This window comes from Lithobates pipiens, unplaced genomic scaffold (assembly GCF_037356315.1).
Source record: "Lithobates pipiens isolate NorthernLeopardFrog02 unplaced genomic scaffold, aLitPip1_a1.2 Scaffold_18, whole genome shotgun sequence".
In the NCBI taxonomy this organism is placed as follows: domain Eukaryota; kingdom Metazoa; phylum Chordata; class Amphibia; order Anura; family Ranidae; genus Lithobates; species Lithobates pipiens.
In genome coordinates, this window is record NW_027507758.1 from 521,574,881 (window position 1) to 521,597,456 (window position 22,576).

Here is a 22,576-nt window from a genome sequence, read left to right on the forward strand (position 1 = left end):
AGAATATCAACCAAAAATCCAGAAAAAACACATGATACAAATGTTATAAATTGAGTTGCAGTTCAGTGAGTAAAATAAGTATTTGATTCCCTACCAACCAACAATAATTCTGGCTCACACAGACTGGCTACAGTATGTGCTTATGTGGTACACAGATTAGTCCTGCCAATTTAAGAAGGTGCGCCTAATGACAGCTTGTGTGTATAAATGACACCTGTCCACAGAATCTTTCTTCCATTCAAACCTGAACATCATGGGCAAGACCAAAGAGCGTCAAAGGATGTCAGGGACAAGATTGTAAACCTGCACAAGGCTGGAATGGGCTACAAGACCATTAGCAAGAAGCTTGATGAGAAGGAGACAACTGTTGCAATGATCATTTGCAAATGGAAGAAATACAAAATAACCATCAGTCACCCTTGGTCTGGAGCTCCATGTAAGATTTTGTCTCATGGGGTAAGGCTGATCATAAGGAAAAGTAAGGGATCAGCCCAGAACTACAAGGCAGGAGCTTGTGAATGATCTCAAGGCAATTGGAACCACAGTCGCCAAACAAACCATTGGTAACACAATGCTCCCCCATGGATTGAAATCCTGCAACACCTGCAAGGTCCCCCTCTTCAAGAAGGCACATGTAAAGGCCCATCTGAAGTTTACCAATGAATATCTAAATGATTCAGAGAAGGATTGGGAGAAAGTGCTGTGGTCAGGTAAGACCAAAATTTAGCTCCTTGGCATTAACTAGGCTTGCCGTGTTTGGAGGAAGAAAAATGCTATGACCCTAAGAACATCATCCCTACAGTCAAGTACAGAGGTGGAAAAATTATGCTTTGGGGCTGTTTCTCTGCTAAATGTACAGGCTGACTTTGCCGCATTGAGGAGCCAATGGACAGGGCCATGTATTGTACAATCGTGGATGAGAATGTTCTTCCCTCTGCCAGAACACCGAAGATGGGTCATGGATGGATCTTCCAGCATGACAATGACTCAAAACATACTGCCAAGGCAAAAAAGGAGTTGCTCCAGATGAAGCACATTAAGGTCATGGAGTGGCCTAGCTAGTTTCCTGACCTTAATCCTATATAAAATTTATGGAGGGAGCTGAAACTTCTCAGTTGCAAAGCGACAACCAAGAAACCTTAAGGATTTAGAGAAGATCTGTAAGAGTGGATGAAAATCCCTCCTGAGATGTGTGCAAACATGGTAACCAACTACAAGAAACGTCTTACCTCTCTGCTTGCAACAAGGGTTTCTCCACCAAGTACTTAAGTAATGTTTTGCTTGGGGATGAAATACCTATTTTACTCACTAAACTGCAAATCAATTTATAACATTTGTATCATGTGTTTTTCTGGATTTATTGTTGATATTCTGTGCCTATTATTTCAAATACACCTGTGTTAAAAATTATAGACCCTTCATTTCTTAAGTGGGAAAACAAAAAAAATCTGCAGGGCATCAAGTAATTATTTTCCCCACTGTAAGAGGGTTAGATGATGATGGATGTCCTACAGACAGAAAGTGGGGCAGGCTTTATCTAATGCCGTGTACACGAGACCAGACATTTTGACAGCAAAGGTCCGATGGAACGAGTCCATCGGACAATTTGATCATGTGTGGGCTCCATTGGACCTTTGCTTGCCAAAAATCCGGCGGACTTTAGAACTAGAACATGTTTTAAATTTTCCCACCAAGACGCCGCCGGACCGAGAAATCCATTTGTGTGTATACTAATCCGACGGACAAAAACTGACGCTAGGGCAGCTATTGGCTACTGGCTATGAACTTCCTTATTCTAGTTCGGTCGTACGTCATAACATTTGCCCAAGCCCGTTCATTCAGAAAGTCCACCGGAACGCCGCTGAAAGTCCGTCGGGAAGACTGTCGGACGTAGTCCGTCGAAATGTCCGGTCGTGTGTACATGGCATAAGTTGCTGCAGCTTCTAATGCACACCGTGAGAAAATTTGCAAGTCTGAAAGTAAGGCTGGAGTTCAGCCTTAGAGCTCCTGCTGCTCAACCTTCCTGTATCTTTACATAAGTGGGATTTCTGTACCCCAGCCTTGCTGACCTGGTTTGTATTAAAAGGGAGTCTAACCAGCCTTATTATGTGTTTGTTTTTTTTTGTTTTTTTTGTTTTATTATGAACAGTTAAGCAGGATCCATGAGAACTCCTCATGGAAAGGCACAACGCTGGAAAATTTGAAGTAGATATCGGTCTCTGCAGTCTTTGTTATTAGAAATATAATTAGACTAATGCCCTTTACACACGGTCCGACTTTCTGACGGAAAATGTGCGATCGGATCATGTTGTCAGAAAATCCGATCGTGTGTGGGCTCCAACTGACTTTTTCAGTCGGAATTTCCGACACAAGGTTTGAGAGCTGGATCTAAAAACATCCGACAACAAAATACATTCGTTTAAATTCCAATCGTGTGTAGACAATTCTAACGGACAGTGCCATGCATGCTCAGAGTGAAATACAAGATGAAAGCTATTGGCTACTGGCCTCTTTATAGTCCCGTCATACGTGTTCTACGTCGCGTTGTTCTCAATGATCGGATTTTCCGACAACTTTGTGCCACCGTGTGTATGCAAGACAAGTTTGGGCAAGACAGATTTTGTCGTCGGAATGTCTGATCGTGTGTACGGGGCATTACAGTTTTTTTTTTAGGACTGGCTTGTGTAATGATTAGTGCAAGACATTTACAAAGGTCGCCCCTATGAGATTTGATAAACAGTATATTTAAGTGTACTTTAATTCATTTTCTTCCTCTAAAAATCATTGAGTTTAAAAATGACTACTTTTTTTTTTTTTAAAGTGTTGAAATTCTTTTTCCAGCTTGCCAAAAACATTGGGAATATAGCATTTAATGAGATCATGGAGGCCGGCCTGCCAGCTGATGATACTGTGAAACCTGTATCCAGTAGTGACATGTGAGTTGCAGTGAGATCACACTCGCATAAACACCCAGAATTCCAGTGTTTTTATTTCTGCATGACAAAAGTCTAACAATCCATTATAGAAGAATGTAATAGAAGGTTCCTTAGAGGATAACCACTTTATTGTAACAGATTATGTGGCATATAAACAGCTCCCTTTCCCTGCCCAGGGACATAGGCTTGCTTATTTGTTGAGGACTGTGTGGGGGGTATATTGTGCTATGTACTATAAAAGTTCAGTTATCCTTTAAAACATACTTGCACCACCCCAACTTGATGCAGCCCAATTTCTAGAAATATTTAAGATGATAGAACAGAACAACTAATACATATTTTCAATGCTTATTTTTAGTTATTGCTATTATTATTGTTATTGCTTTACTTGAAAGTAATTTTTGAGATGATATTTTTACATTTTACACATGGGCTGTGCCATAATTGCATTATCATACACCATATTCATGTGGTATACTGGTGGTCATTTGTATATATACATTGCAGGCAGCATTCTTGCTGAACAAATGCTGCTGGTTAAATGTGATTTTTTTTTTTTTTTTTTTTTTTTATTTATATCCAAGACCGACTTTAGTATAAGCAGAAAAAGAATCATTCTCAAACCTTAAAATCACTCTCATTTGGCTCTTATTTTTCTGGACTGTTGTGGCCAGCAACATTTAAAGGGTTTAGAGCTTGCAAGTCTGCAGAGAGGATTCAAAAGACTTTTTTCAGTTGAGATTACGCAGAGCCGTCATGTTTATTGGAAAGTTTCTGTTCCATTGAGCATACTATCTATTGAAGTCTCTAAGGGTGGAGTCTGAAAAGGGCCCTGTCAGTCATGTCTTGGTAGTCCTTAACACAGTCCTTTGCCGTGTCTGAGCATGCTGGTGTTTACGGTGCCACAACATTTGTAAATCTACTGGTTATTCATAATTGATACCTGTATACCCATTTCATTGTACTTTTTTCCTCTTTTGCAGGATTGCTAGGAAAGATTATATTACTGCAAAGTACATTGAGAAACGATATGCAAGGAAGAAATATGTTGACAATGCATCTAAACTGCACGGTCTGTGTGACGCCGTCAAAACCAGAGACATATATGCACTTGTGCAACTGCACGCTGATGGTGTGGACCTTACAGAAACCATTCCACTAGCTAATGGCCATGTAAGTGCACAGACCTTTCGTTGTCTGCAACTGTACAGCACTGATGTATTCTGCATCAGTTTATCAGTCCCTACAAGTCTAATGTCCCCAACACATCCAAACATGTAATGTATAGAGCAGAACTATTTTACCAGTAGTTAGTGATGTATCACTTTTTGGACTATAGTGGATATAAAAAGCCTACATACCCCTGGTAAAATGTTTGGTTCCTGTGATGTAAAAAAAAGGAGGCAAAGATAAATCATTTCATAACTTTTTCCACCTTTTAATGTGACCCATGAACTGTAAAACTCAGTTGAAAAACAAACTGAAATCTTTTTTTGGGGGGGCGAGGGGTAAAAATAAAAAATAAAAAAATAATGTGGTTGCATAAGTGTGTACACCCTCTTATGTGTTATGGGTATGTAGCTGTGTTCAGAATTAAGCAATCACATTCAAACTCATGTTAAATAGGAGTCACTACACACCTGCCATCATTTAAAGTGCCTCTGATTAACCCCAAATAAAGTTCAGCTGTTCTAGTAGGTCTTTCCTGACTTTTTCCTCACACGTCCTACAGCAAATGCCATGGTCCGCAGAGAGCTTCCAAAGCATCAGAGGGATCCCATTGTTAAAAGGTATCAGTCAGGAGAAAGTTACAAAAGTTACAAAATAGTTTCCAAGGCATTAGATAATACCATGGAACACAGTAAAGACAGTCATCATCAAGTGGAGAAAATATGGCACAACAGTGACATTACCAAGAACTGGACATCACTCCAAAATTAATGAAGAGAACTGGTCAGGAAGGCTGTCAGGAGGCCTACAGCAACATTAAAGGAGCTGCAGGAATATCTGGCAAGTACTGGCTGTGTGGTACATGTGATAACCATCTCCCGTATTTTTCATATGTCTGGGCTATGGGGTAGAGTGTCAAGATGGAAGCCTTTTCTTACGAAGAAAAACATCCAAGTTCAGGTAAATTTTTGCAAAAACACATCTGAAGTCTCCCAAAAGCATGTGGGAAAATGTGTTCTGGTCTGAGAAACCAAGGTTGAACTTTTTAGCCTTCCAAAAGATATGTTTGGTGCAAAAACAACACTGCACATCACCAAAAGAGCACCATACCCGCAGTGAAGCATGGTGGTTGCAAATACCAGTCAATATTGGCACAAAAACTTCAGGCTTCTGCTAGATTGCTGAACATGAAGAGGAACTTCATCTTTCAGCATGACAATGACCCAAAGCATAGATCCAAATCAACAAAGTAATGGCTTCACCAAAAGAAGATTAACGTTTTGGAATGGCCCAGCCAGAGCCTGGACTTGTATCTGTAATCTGAAGAGGGCTGCGCACAGGAGATGCTCTTGCAATCTGACAGATTTGGAGTGTTTTTGCAAAGAAGAGTAGGCAAACCTTGCCAAGTCAAGATGTGCCATGCTGATAGACTCATACCCAAAAAGACTGAGTGAGTGCTGTAATAAAATCAAAAGGTGCTAAAGTATTCGTTTTTAAGGGTGTGCACACTCATGCAACCATATTATTTTATTTTTCTTCCCTCCATCAAAAGAACTCTTTTGTAACTTTTTCCTGACTGATACCTTTTAACAGTGGGATCCCTCTGATGGTTCTCTCCAGACCATGGCTTTTTGTAGAATGTGACTGAGAAAATGTCAGGAAAGACCTACTAGAACAGCTGAACTTTATTTGGGGTTAATCAGAGGCACTTTAAATGATGGCAGGTGTGTACTCACTACTATTTAACATGCGTTTGAATGTGATTGCTTAATTCTGAACACAGCTACATCCCCATAAGAGGGTGTGTACACTTATGCAACCACATTATTTTAATTTTTTTGTTTTTACCCCCCACCTAAAAGATTTGCTTTTGTTGTTCAATTGAGTTGTACAGTTTATAGGTCACATTAAAGGTGGGGAAAGTTCTGAAATTATTTATCTTTGTCAAATTTTTTTGCATCACAGAAGTAAGGAGATTTTTTTTAAAAAAAGAAAAGCATTTTATTTTTTACATCAGTAAAATTAGTACTTAAAAACAATGCAACACGACAAACTCAGGATACAGTCCTTACAGGTAAAGCAAGATTGACATAGTTCACAACATGTTTCACCCTGAAACTGGGCTTCCTCCTGCTGTCCCCTTTAAAACAGAGCCTTCTTATACGATGATATATAGAAATATATATTATAATTAACAGAGAATATTTTAACATCATCAAAAAATAACATAAGACAAATCACCATGCTCAGCTCAAAAAAGCCCCTACTCACCCCAAGGTCTAAAGATAAATATATAAAGCTGCAATCAATGGGAGTTCAGGGATTCTAAAGATGCCACAGCTAACCAAAGACTGCAGGTGACCACAGGAGGCAATTGATGACCAACTAAATAGATAATAAAAATGCTTGAAAACTATAGTGTGTGTGTGTATATATAGATATAGATATATATATATATATATATATCTATATATATATATATCCATCTATAGATGGATATATCTATCTATATCGATATAACGTTTATTTAATTATTTTAGTCTTTATCGTAAAAGACACAGGAATCAATTTGAATACCATGAGTTGAATACCATATGACGCTACATTTTGGTGATGGAACACTGGCAAAAGGTTTGGCTGGGTCCACCCCTATAGTATCCATATAACCCTGCCCACACTTAGAAGGATCATCCCTCATTGTAGCTAGACTTCCTATTCATTTAACAAAAGTATTTTTTTTTTTAAATACCGTATATACTCGAGTATAGGCCGACCCGAATATAAGCCGAGGCCCCCAATTTACCCCCAAAAAAACTGGCAAACTTATTGACTCGTGTATAAGCCGAGGGTAAGACATGCCTGTCCATCCCTGTGTGTGTGTCCGTCCATCCCTGTGTGTCCGTCCATCCCTGTGTGTCCGTCCATCCATCCCTGTGTGTGTGTGTGTGTGTGTGTCCATCCATCCATCCATCCCTGTGTGTGTGTGTCTCCATCCATCCATCCATCCATCCCTGTGTGTGTGTGTCTCCATCCATCCATCCATCCCTGTGTGTGTGTGTATCCATCCGTGTGTGTGTGTGTGTGTGTGTGTGTGTGTGTGTGTGTGTGTGTGTCCAGCCTACCTGTGTCCCGAGCCTTTGTCCCGAGCCTCCGTCCCGTGCCTTGCCTCCTTGCCTCCGTGCCTCGCCGCCGTGCCTTGCCTCCGTCCCGTCCCGTGCCGTGCCTTGCCTTGCCTCCGTCCCGTGCCCTCTTCGTCGGCGCCTCGGCGGCCATTGTAAAATTCAAAAGCTGCGCCGCCGCCTTCGCCTGTGATAGGCGGAACACTGAATTTCCCAGCAGCCTGTGTTCCGCCTATCACGTACATCGTATCATCCTCGTCCGTAGTACGAGGATGATACGATGTCCGTGATAGGCGGAACACAGGCTGCTGGGAAATTCAGTGTTCCGCCTATCACAGGCGAAGGCGGAGCCGGAGGCGCGGCTTTTGAATTATAGAATGGCCGCTGTCTGTCTGCTCGACACGCTGATCGAGCGGGCAGACAGCGATGACTCGAGTATAAGCCGAGGGGGGCACTTTCAGCCTCAAAAAAGAGGCTGAAAATCTCGGCTTATACTCGAGTATATACGGTACTGTTACTTCATAAATAAAGAGGCATTCCTGTGGTACAATGTGGTTCATTCTTCCTGAAAAATATTGTTTGGGGAAGGGTAGTGCTGGTTCCACAATCTTGCCACTGGAATCACCTTACTTGATCTTGTTAACGATCATAATGTGGCTTTAAGTGGGGAAGGTGGTTTTGGATATATTGGACTAATAATACAAGAATGTAAGCTAATGGACTGGTGCGCTTGGAGTTTGGATTTACCAAAATACACTGTAGATTTTTGGATTGTGAGAGCATCGTGGCATTCTAATTCTTGACCAGGGCTCTGAGAATGCTAACCACACTAGGCTACCATGCTACCACATCTTCATGAGAAAATGAGCAGAAAATCTGTATTCTAGGATGTGTTGTTGAGATTGAATAATGTCAGGGAACATCTACCATTGACATTGCAGAAGATTTGATATAGAAGATCCACTGTGTGTGTTATATTCTACAAAATTGACCAGACTGCACACAATCACTATCGAATAAGTGGTCATTGAACACATGGTCTGGATGTCTGTCTAGATAAAGATGGCTGATATTGGTTTTATTTTCTAGGAACATGGGGAGACGGCCCTACATCTAGCTGTTAGATCTGTAGATCGCACTTCCCTGCACATAGTTGATTTCTTAATGCAAAACTGGTAAGTATAATCCAGCTGTAGTATTACATTAGAATTGTAGCATCAATGCAATACAAGACTTTCAGTATAACTACAGCAATAATGCCTTTAAGTAGATGATAGGCAGATTAGTTCTGGGTGAATGAGGTACAATATTCGCAGTCATTGGAGCACATTTCAAGTATCACCTGTTGGGTATTGCTGCTACCAATAGTTACTGTGCAAGCAGGATGCAATGGTTGGATAGTCACAGCTGCAGAGAGGGTTCATTTACATTGGAATACACACAGCAACATGTTGCCATATGGTTTGAGATGCATTGCACTGTGGGTCTCATGTCTCATTTAATAGACTTGAGTGGGACCACTCAGGACAATGTACACAGCATGCAACTTATAGGATTTTTCCCAAGGCAACACAGTAGTCAGATCTAATCTAGAGAAAATCTTTGTTTGTCCATTTAAGTTGGCCACAAAATGTGTGGCAATATGCCTGATGAGAATGAGCCCAAAGATGTAGGGGATGTATTTTGCTTTGCACCCCTGTCATTTTATTTTGGCTTTTAGAGGGGAAGCATCTTTCCATGGAAATGGGGAATACCCATCTAAACACACATATATCTGATTTATTTTGGCTTCTGGGTTACAGGCTTCCACGCATACCATTTAAAGGTTTTCTAGATTTGATCTGTTTCAAGTATGCCATTGTTTAAATCTTTGTCAATTGTATTCTAAAAGTGAGTAGAGCAGTGCTCTCAGGGAAATCCAAACAATATTTTTACAATAAAATTACACTTTATTAGCTGACCACTTTAAATGGCCAAGAAAGCCCCACCTACATGAAAACATTTGTATCAATATTTGTGTATATATATATATATATATATATATATATATATATAATACTGATACCGATCATTTGAACAAGTACTTGTGCTCTGATGCTTAATCCGATATCTGGGCAGCCAGGGATGATCGGTGGGGGCCCTTGCAAGCACCAATCTCCATGTATAGATTTCAATAAAGCAGCTGACAGACGCTTCTCCTCCTCTCGCTCCCGCGGCTTTCAGCTGATTTATTGAAATCTATACAGGGAGATCTGTGCTGGTAACGGCCCCCACTGCCGCACCGATTACCCCTGACTGTCCCCTGTGTCCTCCTTCGCTCCCCCTAGGTGTCCTCCTTCGCTCCCCCTAGGTGTCCTCCTTCGCTCCCCCTAGGTGTCCTCCTGCGCTCCCCCTAGGTGTCCTCCTGCGCTCCCCCTAGGTGTCCTCCTGCGCTCCCCCTAGGTGTCCTCCTGCGCTCCCCCTAGGTGCCCTCCTGCGCTCCCCCTAGGTGTCCACCTGCACTCCTTCTCCGCTTCCCTTCCGTGTCCTCCCCAGTTCCTTCTCCGCCCTCTGTCCTCCTTTGGCCCCCCCTGTTCCAGATCTGTCAGGATGGAGAGCAGAGGAAAGAGGCGGTAAATCTGTCATTTACTGGCTCCTTCCTTTTCTGAATGCACAGAGTCCATGATCACTGACTCTGTGCATTCATAACTGAATGTGTTATATACTATGTTTACAATCCTTCAGTTTATGAATGAACAGGAGCCGCTGTCTCCTGTCCATTCATCTTTAGTGCAGTTGAGCCTGCTGAATAAGGGACTGGGAAATCTATGTCCTCAGTCCCTTTCTCTGTCTCAAAGGGGAAATATCATTGTAAAAAAAATATTAAAGTAAAATTGTAAAAAAAAAAAAAAAAAAAACGAACACAGTTCACACCTAATCAGTAGACATGTGCATTCGTTTTCGTCCGAATGCATTTTCTCATATCGTCTTCCAGGACAGCCTTTGAGATATAGGGCTCCTCCCTCCGGGACAGGAAACACGTCAAGCCAATTAAATAAAAGGTGTGGTCCTCCAGGCCCTCCTCAGTTTTGTGTTTCCTGCCGGACGGGAAGGAGCACGTCTTGGAACTGGTAAGGGGAGCTCCTTCTCAGGGGTTTTGCCTGGGGAGAGCACCTTGATGGACCTGACCCTTAGCACCCCTCGGTCCGAACGAAGGGAGGAGAGGGTAGCTTTCAGTCCCCGCTGCCATTCAAAACGTTCGGAGAGAACGGGACCCCGATGCGCGGCAATCTCCCCCTCGGAGCGCTTTCCGCTCGTACCTGTCGGTCGGATGGCGGCGGGAGACGTTCGTTCCACCGACCGGCGTCCTGGTACTGTGAGCGTTGCGTTCGTAAAGAACGCACGGCGTCGGGGCGGAGTTTTTGCGTTCTGGCGTACGGAAGTGGGAGAGACGCACTTCCGCTGGATTCGCGTCATCAGGGGGCGCCGCAGGACCCGTTCCAGTCCTTTGGGCGCGGCGGTGTGACTACAGGGTTGCCTGGAGCAGTGTGAAGGCTCAGAGAGACTGAGTGATACACAGGAACCATGGAGAGTGCGGTTGTGCAGGTGGACTCCGGTTCAACAGGCCCCAGTACCTCTCAGGTAAGCTTGGTGAGGGCAGACCAGGACTTACACTGGGGGGTGGGGGGTCACTCTGACCCGTAGTACCTTCCCGGGGTGGAGAACCTGCTGGTGAAGGGGGGCACTTCCTAAACAGACCCTAGAAGCACAGTGGTGTGGTCAGGGGTGGTATTTTAATGGGACCCTGTTTTTCTTTGTTTTTAGGTTAAACAGGACAGAGCCCAGATACCTTTACCCAGAAGGAAATGTGCCGTGTGTGGGGCTAAGTTAGGCACCGGTTGGGAGAAGCCGCTTTGCCCAGATTGTGTCAGTAGCCTGGTAAAAGAGGACTCGGTGGCAGCTTGTCACAATGTTTTAACATCCGTAAAGGATGAGATTGCATCCACCTTCCAATCTTTTAAAAAACATGATGGATAGGATGCAGGGTCCCTCTGTATCTTTACCCAGAGCCGTGAGTATGCCTTCCTTATCCGAACCAAGTCAGGAGGAGGAGGTGGATAGGGAGAGGTTACCCAGGTCATTAGCCTCCTCTAGGACAGAGTCTACTTCAGAATCTGAGGGGGAGGAAGAGGCCATTAGATCAGCCAGATACAAGCTGTCTTTGGATGATGTGGGTGACCTCCTCAAGGCTATATATGACACCTTGGAGATCAGAGAAGAACAGGTCCAGCTTTCAAAACACGACATGATGTATCAAGGGTCGAGTGTAATGAAAGACAGGGTATTCCCCGTCCATAAGTCGCTAGTGGAGGCGATTCTGCTGGAGTGGGAACAACCGGAAAAAAGGCCATTTTTTTCAGGTAGCCTTAGAAGGAGGTTCCCTTTTGAATCGGATGCGGTGCATCCCTGGAACAAGGTTCCCAAATTAGACGCTCCCTTGGCTAAGGTCTCTAAGAAGACAGATTTGGCCTTTGATGATATGGGTTCACTCAGGGACCCTATGGATAAGAGGGGAGATGTGCTGCTCAAGAGAGCCTGGGATGCCTCTTCCATTGGGCTTAAACCGGCCCTAGCAGCTACCTGTGTGGCCAGAAACTTGGAGTGTTGGCTTACACAGTTACAGTCACATATTTCTGCAGGTACTTCTAGGCAACAGCTGTTGAAGTCCTTTCCGCTACTGTTTAAGGCTGTGGGCTTTTTAGCGGATGCCTCTGCAGAATCAGTCAAACTGGCTGCTAGATCAGCAGCACTAGTGAACGCTGCCAGAAGGGCCGTTTGGCTTAAAACCTGGTCAGGAGACGCAGCTTCAAAACTAAAGTTGTGTGGATTACCCTTTTCAGGGGACCATTTGTTTGGGCCCGGCCTGCAAGAGGCGTTAGAGCGCACGCAGGATAGGAAGAAAGCGTTCCCAGAAAGGAAAAAGAGACCTGAAGGGAAACGCCTTTTTCGAAGCCCCAGGCAGCAAAACCTGCAGGAAAGGGAGGTTCGCCCCAAAAAACATTGGACGGGTCACAAGGGAAGAGGCAGAGGAGGTATCTTATTCAATCCTCCTCAACCCTCCCCTAAAACCCAGTGACTCCTGCGTCCCGGTGGGAGGAAGACTGGGGAAGTTCCTCCCACAGTGGGAAGCCTCAACCGAAAGTCCGTTCATTCGAGATCTTGTAAGGAACGGCTACAGGTTGGAGTTTGGTTCAGTTCCCCTCCCAAACTTTCAAGTAACAAGGTTACCAAGGGACCAAGAGAAAGCAGAGGCTTTGGCTCTTCTTCTGGGGGATCTGGTGGACCAAGAAGTAATGGTGCAGGTGCCTCAGGAGGAACGAGGCTTGGGGGTTTACTCCCACGTATTCGTGGTAAAGAAACCTTCGGGAAAGTTCAGGTTAATACTGAATCTCCGTCCCCTGAACAGATTTATAAAATACAAGCGGTTCCGGATGGAGTCAATCTTCTCGGTAACCAAATTCCTGTTTCAGGGTTGTCACATGGCCACAGTGGATCTCAGGGATGCATATTTGCATATCCCGATTCATCCGGAATCTCAGAGATTTCTCAGGTTGGCGGTGAGGTTGAACACGGGTGTGTTACACCTCCAGTTTCGAGCTCTCCCCTTCGGGCTTTCAGCCTCACCAAGAGTCTTTACAAAAGTTCTAGCAGAGGCACTGGCCCCATTAAGGCTCAAGGCTATAACAGTGATCCCATATCTGGACGATCTACTGTTCATAGCCCAGTCGGCCCAACAGCTGCAGAGGGACATACAGGAGGCTTTGGTTTTTCTGCGCTCACTGGGGTGGCTGATAAACCAGGAAAAATCCCAGCTGTCCCCCTCACAGGAGGTCCTGTATTTAGGATACAGGATTTCTTCAGTGGAAATGAGGGTATTTCTTCCGGAGGAGAAGATCGGCAAGCTAGAGCAGGCGGTAGCCCAGCTTCAATCTGGTCGGGAAGCCCAGATCAGGGAGGGATGAGAGTCCTAGGGTTGATGACATCATGCTTTCCAGCGGTGGCCTGGGCAAGACATCATCAGCGTCCTTTACAAAGACTCATGCTCCGTTATTGGGATGGCAGGCAGGAGAGCCTGGATCAGGTTATGCCCCTATCCTCGGCAGTCAGGAGGTCTCTTTGGTGGTGGCGGGCCCAGGTCAACCTAGACAGGGGTCTTCCCTGGTCCCCACAAGCTACGGTGGTGGTCACGACCGATGCCAGTGCGCTGGGTTGGGGTGCCCACCTAGAGGGAACCTTAGCCCAGGGTTCCTGGTCGAACCTAGAGACAGGTCGTTCCTCAAACCAGAAGGAACTTCTGGCAGTCTGGAAAGCTATAGAAACCTTCCAGTCCCTGTTACATGGCAGGGATCTGCAAGTTCGCTCAGACAATGTGACAGCAGTAGCCTACCTGAACAAGCAAGGGGGAACCAGAAGCCCTGCACTACAGGTAATTGCGGACAAAATCTTCTGCTGGGCAGAGAAGAATTTGTCCTCAATATCAGCCATTCACCTAAAGGGAACTCAGAATTTCCTGGCCGACTTTCTCAGTCGCCAGAAGATAGGTCAGGACGAGTGGTCCCTCAACAAGGAAGTGTTCGAGGAGATCGTGTCATGCTGGGGAAGGCCAGAAATAGACCTATTTGCAACAGAAAGCAACAGGAAGGTGACAATTTTTTTCGGTTCACCCACAGGATCGGGCCAGGGGGATAGACGCCCTTGCCAACCCATGGCTGTTTGGCCTGTGTTACGCCTTTCCTCCCGTAAGGATGGTGGCGGAGGTTCTGCAGAAGTTCCGTTCGGAAACTACGGACCTCATTTTAGTAGCTCCTTTTTGGCCAAGGAGACCCTGGTTTGCCAGCATAAAGAAATTGGCCGTACATCCTCCGCTGTTTCTACCAGTCAGGGAGGACTTACTTTCCCAGGGGCCGATCCTGTGCCCTCAGATAGAGAGGCTCAAGCTTGCGGCCTGGTATCTGAGGAACAAATCTTAAGGTCACAGGGTTTCTCAGAAAGAGTGATTAAGACCTTGTTAGAATGCCGTAAACCAGTTACTAGGGCAATTTACGCCAAGGTAGGAAAGAGGTTTAATTCCTGGTTGCGAGAACAGGGGATTGCAAGTCCCGGGGTCCCAGCAGTCCTAGATTTTCTACAAGCAGGGGTAGAACTGGGCCTATCTATCAGCACTCTAAAGGTACAGGTGGCGGCCTTAAGTGTTTTCCTTCAGTCCTCCCTTCAGCAGAATCCATTTGTCAGGAACTTCTTCAAGGCTCTATCTAGATCTAGGCCTGTGAGAATGAAGTCCTGTCCTACTTGGGATTTGGCCTTGGTTCTTAGGGCTCTGACCCAAGATCCATTTGAACCATTAGAGGGAGCTTCACTTAAGTGGATGGTACTAAAGACTGTATTTTTGATAGCGATCACGTCAGCTAGAAGGGTCAGTGATCTGCAGGCGCTCTCGGTCAGAGAGCCATTTCTGTTAATCTTAGAGGACAGGGTAGTACTTAAGACTGACCCTAGTTTTCTTCCTAAAGTGGTGTCCACTTTTCATAGGACACAGGATATTATTTTGCCAACTTTTTTCTCAACCTCAGACGAGGATGAGGCGAGATCTTTAAGTTTGTTAGACGTCAGGAGAAGTCTATTAATTTTTTTAGAAGCCACTAAGGTCTTCAGGAAGTCAGACTCACTTTTTGTTAATTTTTCGGGCGCCCGCAAGGGCTGCAAGGCGTCCAAAGCTTCTATCGCCAGGTGGATACGAATGGCGATAGTTAAAGCCTATGAGTTAGAGGGGAAGCAGGCACCCTTAGTTAAGGCACACTCTACAAGGGCGGTTTCCGCATCATGGGCAGAGAGGGCTGGAGCCTCTCCGGAGGAAATCTGCAAAGCAGCAACGTGGTCCAGCTACTCAACGTTCGCAAGACATTACCGTCTGGATTTATGGTCTGATAAAGAGCAGACTTTTGGACGTAAGGTCCTCCAGGCAGTGGTCCCGCCCTGACAAGGTGAACTCCTTGCTTATCATCTCAAAGGCTGTCCTGGAAGACGATATGAGAAAACCGGAGTTAGACTTACCGGTAACTCTTTTTCTAGGAGTCTTCCAGGACAGCCTGGCTTCCCACCCAAAGTTGTTTAAATTGGACTAAGTGGTGAGGATGTGTATTAACATGATTGTTAGTGTGTTATGTCTTTCAGAGCCTCCCGGCGGTTCTTGGAGTAAAACTGAGGAGGGCCTGGAGGACCACACCTTTTATTTAATTGGCTTGACGTGTTTCCTGTCCCGGAGGGAGGAGCCCTATATCTCAAAGGCTGTCCTGGAAGACTCCTAGAAAAAGAGTTACCGGTAAGTCTAACTCCGGTTTTCGTCCGAATTTCAGCTATTTTCGTTTTCGTTTTGACAAACGATAACGAAAGCACAAAATCCGAAAAACGAAAGATCCGACATAAATAAATGCTTTATTTTCGTTTTCATTGTTACAACAGTTCGATATAGAATAGGAGATTCGACATGACTCTGACGATAACAATCTGTCTATAGAACCTGTGGTCGAATGTGCTTAACCTTACCTCTATTAGTCCAAGATTATATAGAGAAAATATTCGACAGAGAAAAAAGATTTGACAGAGAGAAAAGATTCTGCAAGTTACTGTCCTAAAAAGTGTTTGGGGACCCGGGTCCTGCCCCAGGGGACATGTATCAATGCAAAAAAAAGTTTTAAAAACGGCCGTTTTTTCGGGAGCAGTGATTTTAATAATGATTAAAGTGAAACAATAAAAGTGTAATATTCCTTTAAATTTCGTAGGGGGGGGTTGTCTATAGTGTGCCTGTGAAGGGGCGCATGTTTCCCGTGCTTAGAATTGTCCCTGCACAAAGTGTCATTTATGCAGGAAAAAAAGTCCTTTAAAATCACTCGCAGCTATAATGAATTGTCGGCTCCCGTAATACAGAGAACACTCATTGAAAGTCATTGATAAATAAATAAATAAATAAAAAAGCGTGGGGGTCCCCCAAATTCAATTTCCAGGCCCTTCAGGTCTGGTATGGATATTAAGGGGAACCCTGCCTCAAATTTAAGAAAAAATTTGACGTGGGGTTCCCCCTAAATATCCATAACCAGACCCTTCAGGTCTGGTATGGATATTAAGGGGAACCCCGCATCAAATTTAAAAAAAATTTGACATGGGGTTCCCCCTAAAAATCCATACCAGACCCTTTATCCGAGCACGCAACCTGGCAGGCCGCAGGAAAAGAGGGGGGGACGAGAGAGCGGCCCCCCCTCCCTCCTGAACCGTACCAGGCCACATGCCCTCAACATTGGGAGGATGCTTTGGGGGTCCGTGACCCCTCAAAGCACCTTGTCCCCATGTTGATGAGGACAAGGGCCTCATCCCCACAACCCTGGCCGGTGGTTGTGGAGGTCTGCGGGCGGGGGGCTTATCAGAATCTGGAAGCCCCCTTTAACAAGGGGACCCCCAGATCCCGGCCCCCCCCCTGTTTGAAATGGTAAGGGGGTACAAAAGTACCCCTACCATTTCACAAAGAAAGTGTAAAAAATGGTTAAATAAAACAAACACACTTTTGAAAAATTCCTTTATTAAAAATAAAAAAAAGATTCCAGCGGCGGTAATCCACTCTTGCTATCCAGCGACGGACGGTCAGCTCTCCATCGATGTCTAATGTCATCCAGCGCAGCGCAGCATCCTTCTTCTGTCTCCGTGGAGGAGACACTACAGACATTCCGGCGGCTTGACGTTTCTTATATAGGGTGGGCGGAGCCACCCGTCACCTGACCCCGCCCCCCTCTGACGCAAGGGGAAACCCGGGGTTCCCTGTGACGTAGGGGTGACCCGCACCCCTCTGATGTAACACAGGCAGGTTTCCGTTACATCAGAGGGGGGCGGGGTCACCCATACGTCACGGGGAACCCCGGGTTTCCCCTTGCGTCAGAGGGGGGCGGGGTCAGGTGACGGGTGGCCCCGCCCTCCGTATATAAGAAACGTCAGCGCCGGAATGCCTCCAGTGTCTCCGTGGAGGAGACAGAAGAAGGATGCTGCGCTGCGCTGGATGACATTAGACATCGATGGAGAGCTGACCGTCCGTCGCTGGATAGCAAGAGTGGATTACCGCCGCTGGAATCTTTTTTTATTTTTAATAAAGGAATTTTTAAAAAGTGTGTTTGTTTTATTTAAACATTTTTTACACTTTCTTTGTGAAATGGTAGGGGTACTTTTGTACCCCCTTACCATTTCAAACAGGGGGGGGGCCGGGATCTGGGGGTCCCCTTGTTAAAGGGGGCTTCCAGATTCTGATAAGCCCCCCGCCCGCAGACCTCCACAACCACCGGCCAGGGTTGTGGGGATGAGGCCCTTGTCCTCATCAACATGGGGACAAGGTGCTTTGAGGGGTCACGGACCCCCAAAGCATCCTCCCAATGTTGAGGGCATGTGGCCTGGTACGGTTCAGGAGGGAGGGGGGGCCGCTTTCTCGTCCCCCCCTCTTTTCCTGCGGCCTGCCAGGTTGCGTGCTCGGATAAAGGGTCTGGTATGGATTTTTAGGGGGAACCCCACGTCAATTTTTTTTTTAATTTGACGCGGGGTTCCCCTTAATATCCATACCAGACCTGAAGGGTCTGGTTATGGATATTTAGGGGGAACCCCACGTCAAATTTTTTCTTAAATTTGAGGCAGGGTTCTCCTTAATATCCATACCAGACCTGAAGGGCCTGGTAATTGAATTTGGGGGACCCCCACGCTTTTTTTTTTATTTATTTATTTATTTATTTTTTTATCAATGACTTTCAATGAGTGTTCTCTGTATTACGGGAGCCGACAATTCATTATAGCTGCGAGTGATTTTAAAGGACTTTTTTTCCTGCATAAATGACACTTTGTGCCGGGACAATTCTAAGCACGGGAAACATGCGCCCCTTCACAGGCATACTATAGACAACCCCCCCCTACGAAATTTAAAGGAATATTACACTTTTATTGTTTCACTTTAATCATTATTAAAATCACTGCTCCCGAAAAAACGGCCGTTTTTAAAACTTTTTTTTGCATTGATACATGTCCCCTGGGGCAGGACCCAGGTCCCCAAACACTTTTTAGGACAGTAACTTGCAAATTAGCCTTTAAAATTAGCACTTTAGATTTTGAACGTTGGAGTCCCATAGACTTTAATAGGGTTCTAAAGTATGCTATATAGTTAGCTCCGTCGAATCTTCTTTATACATTCGACAGACACCATAAGCCTTCCAAGACAGATTCGACCGTAATTCATGTGGATTTTCGGACGAATGCAATTTTTGAACGAAAAACGAAATAAATAAAAACGAATTTCGGGAGTAACTAAATAAATTAAGTTTTCAGACGAAAACGAAATTCCGAAACGAAATATTTTACTCTGCACATGTCTACTAATCAGTGCTACATTCACATGACATAACCAATTAGCTTATAACTCCAGCTTCTTCTATTAAGCTTTAGCAATAAAACCTGCAAGCAAAATTTACATTTATTGTAATATATTGTTTAAGGTTCCTTTTTAGATTTCCTTGGGTGCATATATAGGGGAAAATTTACTAAAACTGGAGAGCAGAAAAGCTGGTGCAGCTCTACATAGAAACCAGTCAGCTTCCACATTTTATTGAACAAGCTGAAGTTAGAAGCCGATTGGCTACCATGCACAGCTGCACCGGATTCTGAGTGCACCAGTTTCAGTAAATCTCCCTCATAGTGTCTAAGATTTTCAGTAGTCTACTTGTTGGCTTGTATGCGATGGTGCCCTCAGGGACATATCATGTGTAGCCCCCTGTTCCTAAAATTGGAGCTATAGTGTAAATTTTGTTTTTTTGGCCTAGCTGTAAACAGCTCAGATTTGATTGTATAGTTTATTTGGTTCTGCTCTGAACTTAAAGCGGAGTTCCAGCTAAAAAAATAAAAATAAATAAAATATTTAAAGTCAGCAGCTACAAATACTAATAATCAGGCACTTACCTGTCCCAGGGGACAGCGATGTGGGAGAACGAAGCTCTGCTTGTCTCCCTCTCCTCTCAGTGGCGCCGGCATTGTCACTGTGGGTGCCCAGCTGTGGCTTTACAGCCAGGAACGCGCTGCGCATGAGAGGAAGGGGAGAGGTGAACTTCTTTCTGGCGCTGCGGTGCTCCAGGAGGAAGTGCGAGCTGGGACCCTCTAAAAAGAGGGTTTCCAGTCTCACCCCCCTCAAAAATTACATAACAAATGTGGCATGTCAGGGGCTCTCCTACCCTTAAAGCGGAAGTTCCATTTTTGGGTGGAACTCCACTTTAATGGAGTTGTGCCTTCCGCACTATTGCCAGTAGGGGGTCAATGGTACCACAGGCCAGTATGATAATTACAACTGGGTTGAACTATTTAATGGATATTCTTTTTCCAGCACACCCCAGTAGGAGGTTCCTGGCAGCTGTGCATTCTGGAATTCTGGAAAGGGGGTATTTATTGGGCAGAGCCATGTGTTCTCATGCCTTCTATTACCTCAGGGCCCTCCTGGCTTCAGTATGTGTTGCTGCCTGTCTGGGGCCTACTAATCCTGTGGTGCGCTACACATGTATATTCTAAAATTCAGTGATTTCCAATATTACCTAAGGCTAGATTGTATTCTAAAAGTGTATTGCTCCTCATTTTGTAATAGCAGGCTTACTTGATTGATGTTTACACAAAATTCATTCTTATGATAAAAAAAAAAAAAAAAAAAAAGATGTAGGGATCCCTATTGCTTTTGCTTTATATACACGTGTCTTTTAGATGTCTGGAAACCATCTGCTGAACATTTTTTTTTTTTTTTTTTTATAGTTTGTTTATGGTTTCTTGTGTCTTAAAATTGTGACTGCTTCTAAACATGACTTTTTTTCTCTTCTAAGTGGTAATTTGGACAAACAGACTGTGAAAGGCAGCACTGCCCTTCATTATTGCTGCTTAACAGACAACGCTGAGTGCCTTAAATTACTACTGAGAGGCAAGGCTTCCATAGAGATTGGTAAGTCCTATCATCAACTGGAGCTGATTTATAAACACCGGAGCAAAGAAATTCCTAGGATATGTTCTGAACGTAATCATAAAGAGGAAGCTTGTTTAATTTACTGTGGGCAGCTGTTTCCGTTTTTATTATTTCAAATTTTAGGATATCAGCCCCACTCGCTTATCTCTCATGTTCTTCCATTGGCCTTTATGTTGTGCTTTTCCTTAATAATTTAAATTATCAGGCAGAACTATTGTGCCGCTTTATAATTTGACGCAGAGCTAAATATCCATTTTATCCTTGATATTGCATTATTTTTCAGTTGAAACGATGATTGCTTTCAATAGACAATATAAATAGGAGAACTTCTGCATAAACTGCATGAGTATATTTTCTGTGTTTCAGCCAATGAGGCGGGAGAAACTTCCCTAGATATTGCTAAGCGACTAAAGCACACACAGTGTGAGGAGTTGGTGAGTCTTGATCTTTTTTTTTATTCGCATAAAACATCACCTATTTTTCCCACATCTTTGTATCAAGCATCTAAAAACATCATCTGCTAAACTGACACTTGGACATCCTTGCTGAAACAGTCCCCAGTATGTAAATCAACCCTTTGGCACCTTTACAGACCTGAGATATTCACTCTGGGCAGACTGACCTCTCAATTCCAGTTTTACCCGTGCATCTTTTCAGTTGTTTAAACTTTAGGAAAACTAATGACCAGGCTTTCTCTATATGTATAGTTAGTGCATGCATTTCTTTTTCTCTTGCATCCTAAATTTCATGTTGTGCCCCTTTTAACCAGTTGATGCAAGCTCTGACTGGGAGGTTCAATGCCCATGTCCACGTGGAATATGAATGGAGGCTGCATCATGTGGACCTGGATGAGAGTGATGATGATGTGGATGAAAAAATTCAGGTTGGTTTTATTTTGGAATAAAAATATTTTAGTCTTTAGGTATGCTATATGGAGTCTAGAAGCAGTGTCTGACACTTCCAGAATCTTGTACCAGTTTCACACCAATACCCTGGGTTGCACACATAAGGCTGGTTATATTTAAATTGTGTTTTTATTTTTTTGAAAAAAAAAAAAAAACGGATTCCTCCATCCACAAGCAAAATGGAAAATGAAGGAATGGTGCTGACTATAATAATATGAATAATATGAACCCAGAGCTGTTTTTAATATTAATTGGACCCTGGACAAACATTTTTTTGGACCCTCCCAAATCCAAATAAACTACTTTCAGGAAGTGTAGGCTCAAGGGGCAGCTGCTTTGGGCCCAACAACAATGACTGGGCCCCAGGCAGCTGCCCCTTTTGCCAAGAAATGCTGAATGGCAGGCTAGTAAATTTTCGGGGGAAAGTGGTTGGACCTCTGATTTTCGTATGGTTGGTACACAAATCCATCACACAAGTTGAAGTACAAACACGCATGCTCGTAATCAATGCTCAACAAATACGAAATTAGCAAAAGGGGCCCAAAGGGTGGCGCTCAACGGCTGAAATTCCCCATAATACGTCACTACGTTCATGTTTGTGGCACGACAGTTGTGTACCATTGGTATGCAAGACAAGATCCTGGCACACACCCTTTTGACAAAAATCAGACGCTCGGTTGGCCAACAGTCGTACCGTGTGTACAAGGCTTAAAGCGGAGGTCCACCCTAAAATGGACCTCCGCTCATCGGAATCCCCCCCCCTCCGGCGCCACAATTGGTACCTTTCAGGGGGGAGGGGGGTGCAGTTACCTGGATAATCCAGGTAACTGCACCCACTTCCGGGATAGCTGTCTGCGGAAAGGGGCGTAGATTACGCCCCTTTCCGCAACTGCCCGCCCCTTTGCGCAAGTGCCCCGCTGCCTGCTGGGAAACACACAGTTCCCAGAGGCAGCGGGGACCGTCCGGATTGCGGCTCGCGCATGTGCAGTAGGGAACCGGGAAATGAAGCCGAAAGGCTCCATTTCCTGATTCCCATACCCAAGATGGCGGCGGCAGGACCCGACAGACGACCTAGCGATCGGCTTCGGGTGCCGACATCGCGGGCGCGCTGGACAGGTAAGTGTCACTATTTTAAAAGTCAGCAGCTGCAGTATTTGTAGCTGCTGGCTTTTAAAAAAAAAAAAAACGCGGAGTCCCGGTGGACTCCCGTTTTAAGGCTCTTGAGGGTGCCTCTTACACAGCAGAGGATTTGTTTTTTTCTTGAGAGAATCCTGTTGGCTACACATTTTGGATTTTCACAACCTTTTGCCATTACCCATTTAGCCTGGTCTGACCTGGTTATATACCTGAACAGTCTTTGCACAACGGACTCTGATTCCTATGAATGTGTATCTT

General features: G+C 44.6%; 1 protein-coding gene across 4 annotated transcripts in view; it reads left to right on the forward strand.

The window, feature by feature from the left end:
• The window catches only part of ASAP2 (ArfGAP with SH3 domain, ankyrin repeat and PH domain 2), a 356,358-nt gene that overhangs the window by 317,929 nt on the left and 15,853 nt on the right, over positions 1–22,576 (forward strand). For all 4 annotated transcript variants that reach the window (XM_077488750.1, XM_077488749.1, XM_077488751.1 and 1 more), the window contains exons 16-21: positions 2,842–2,936; positions 3,920–4,109; positions 8,315–8,400; positions 20,140–20,255; positions 20,643–20,710; positions 21,046–21,159. In XM_077488750.1, coding sequence (XP_077344876.1) covers positions 2,842–2,936; positions 3,920–4,109; positions 8,315–8,400; positions 20,140–20,255; positions 20,643–20,710; positions 21,046–21,159 — 669 coding nt within the window. The remainder of the gene's footprint in view (positions 1–2,841; positions 2,937–3,919; positions 4,110–8,314; positions 8,401–20,139; positions 20,256–20,642; positions 20,711–21,045; positions 21,160–22,576) is intronic.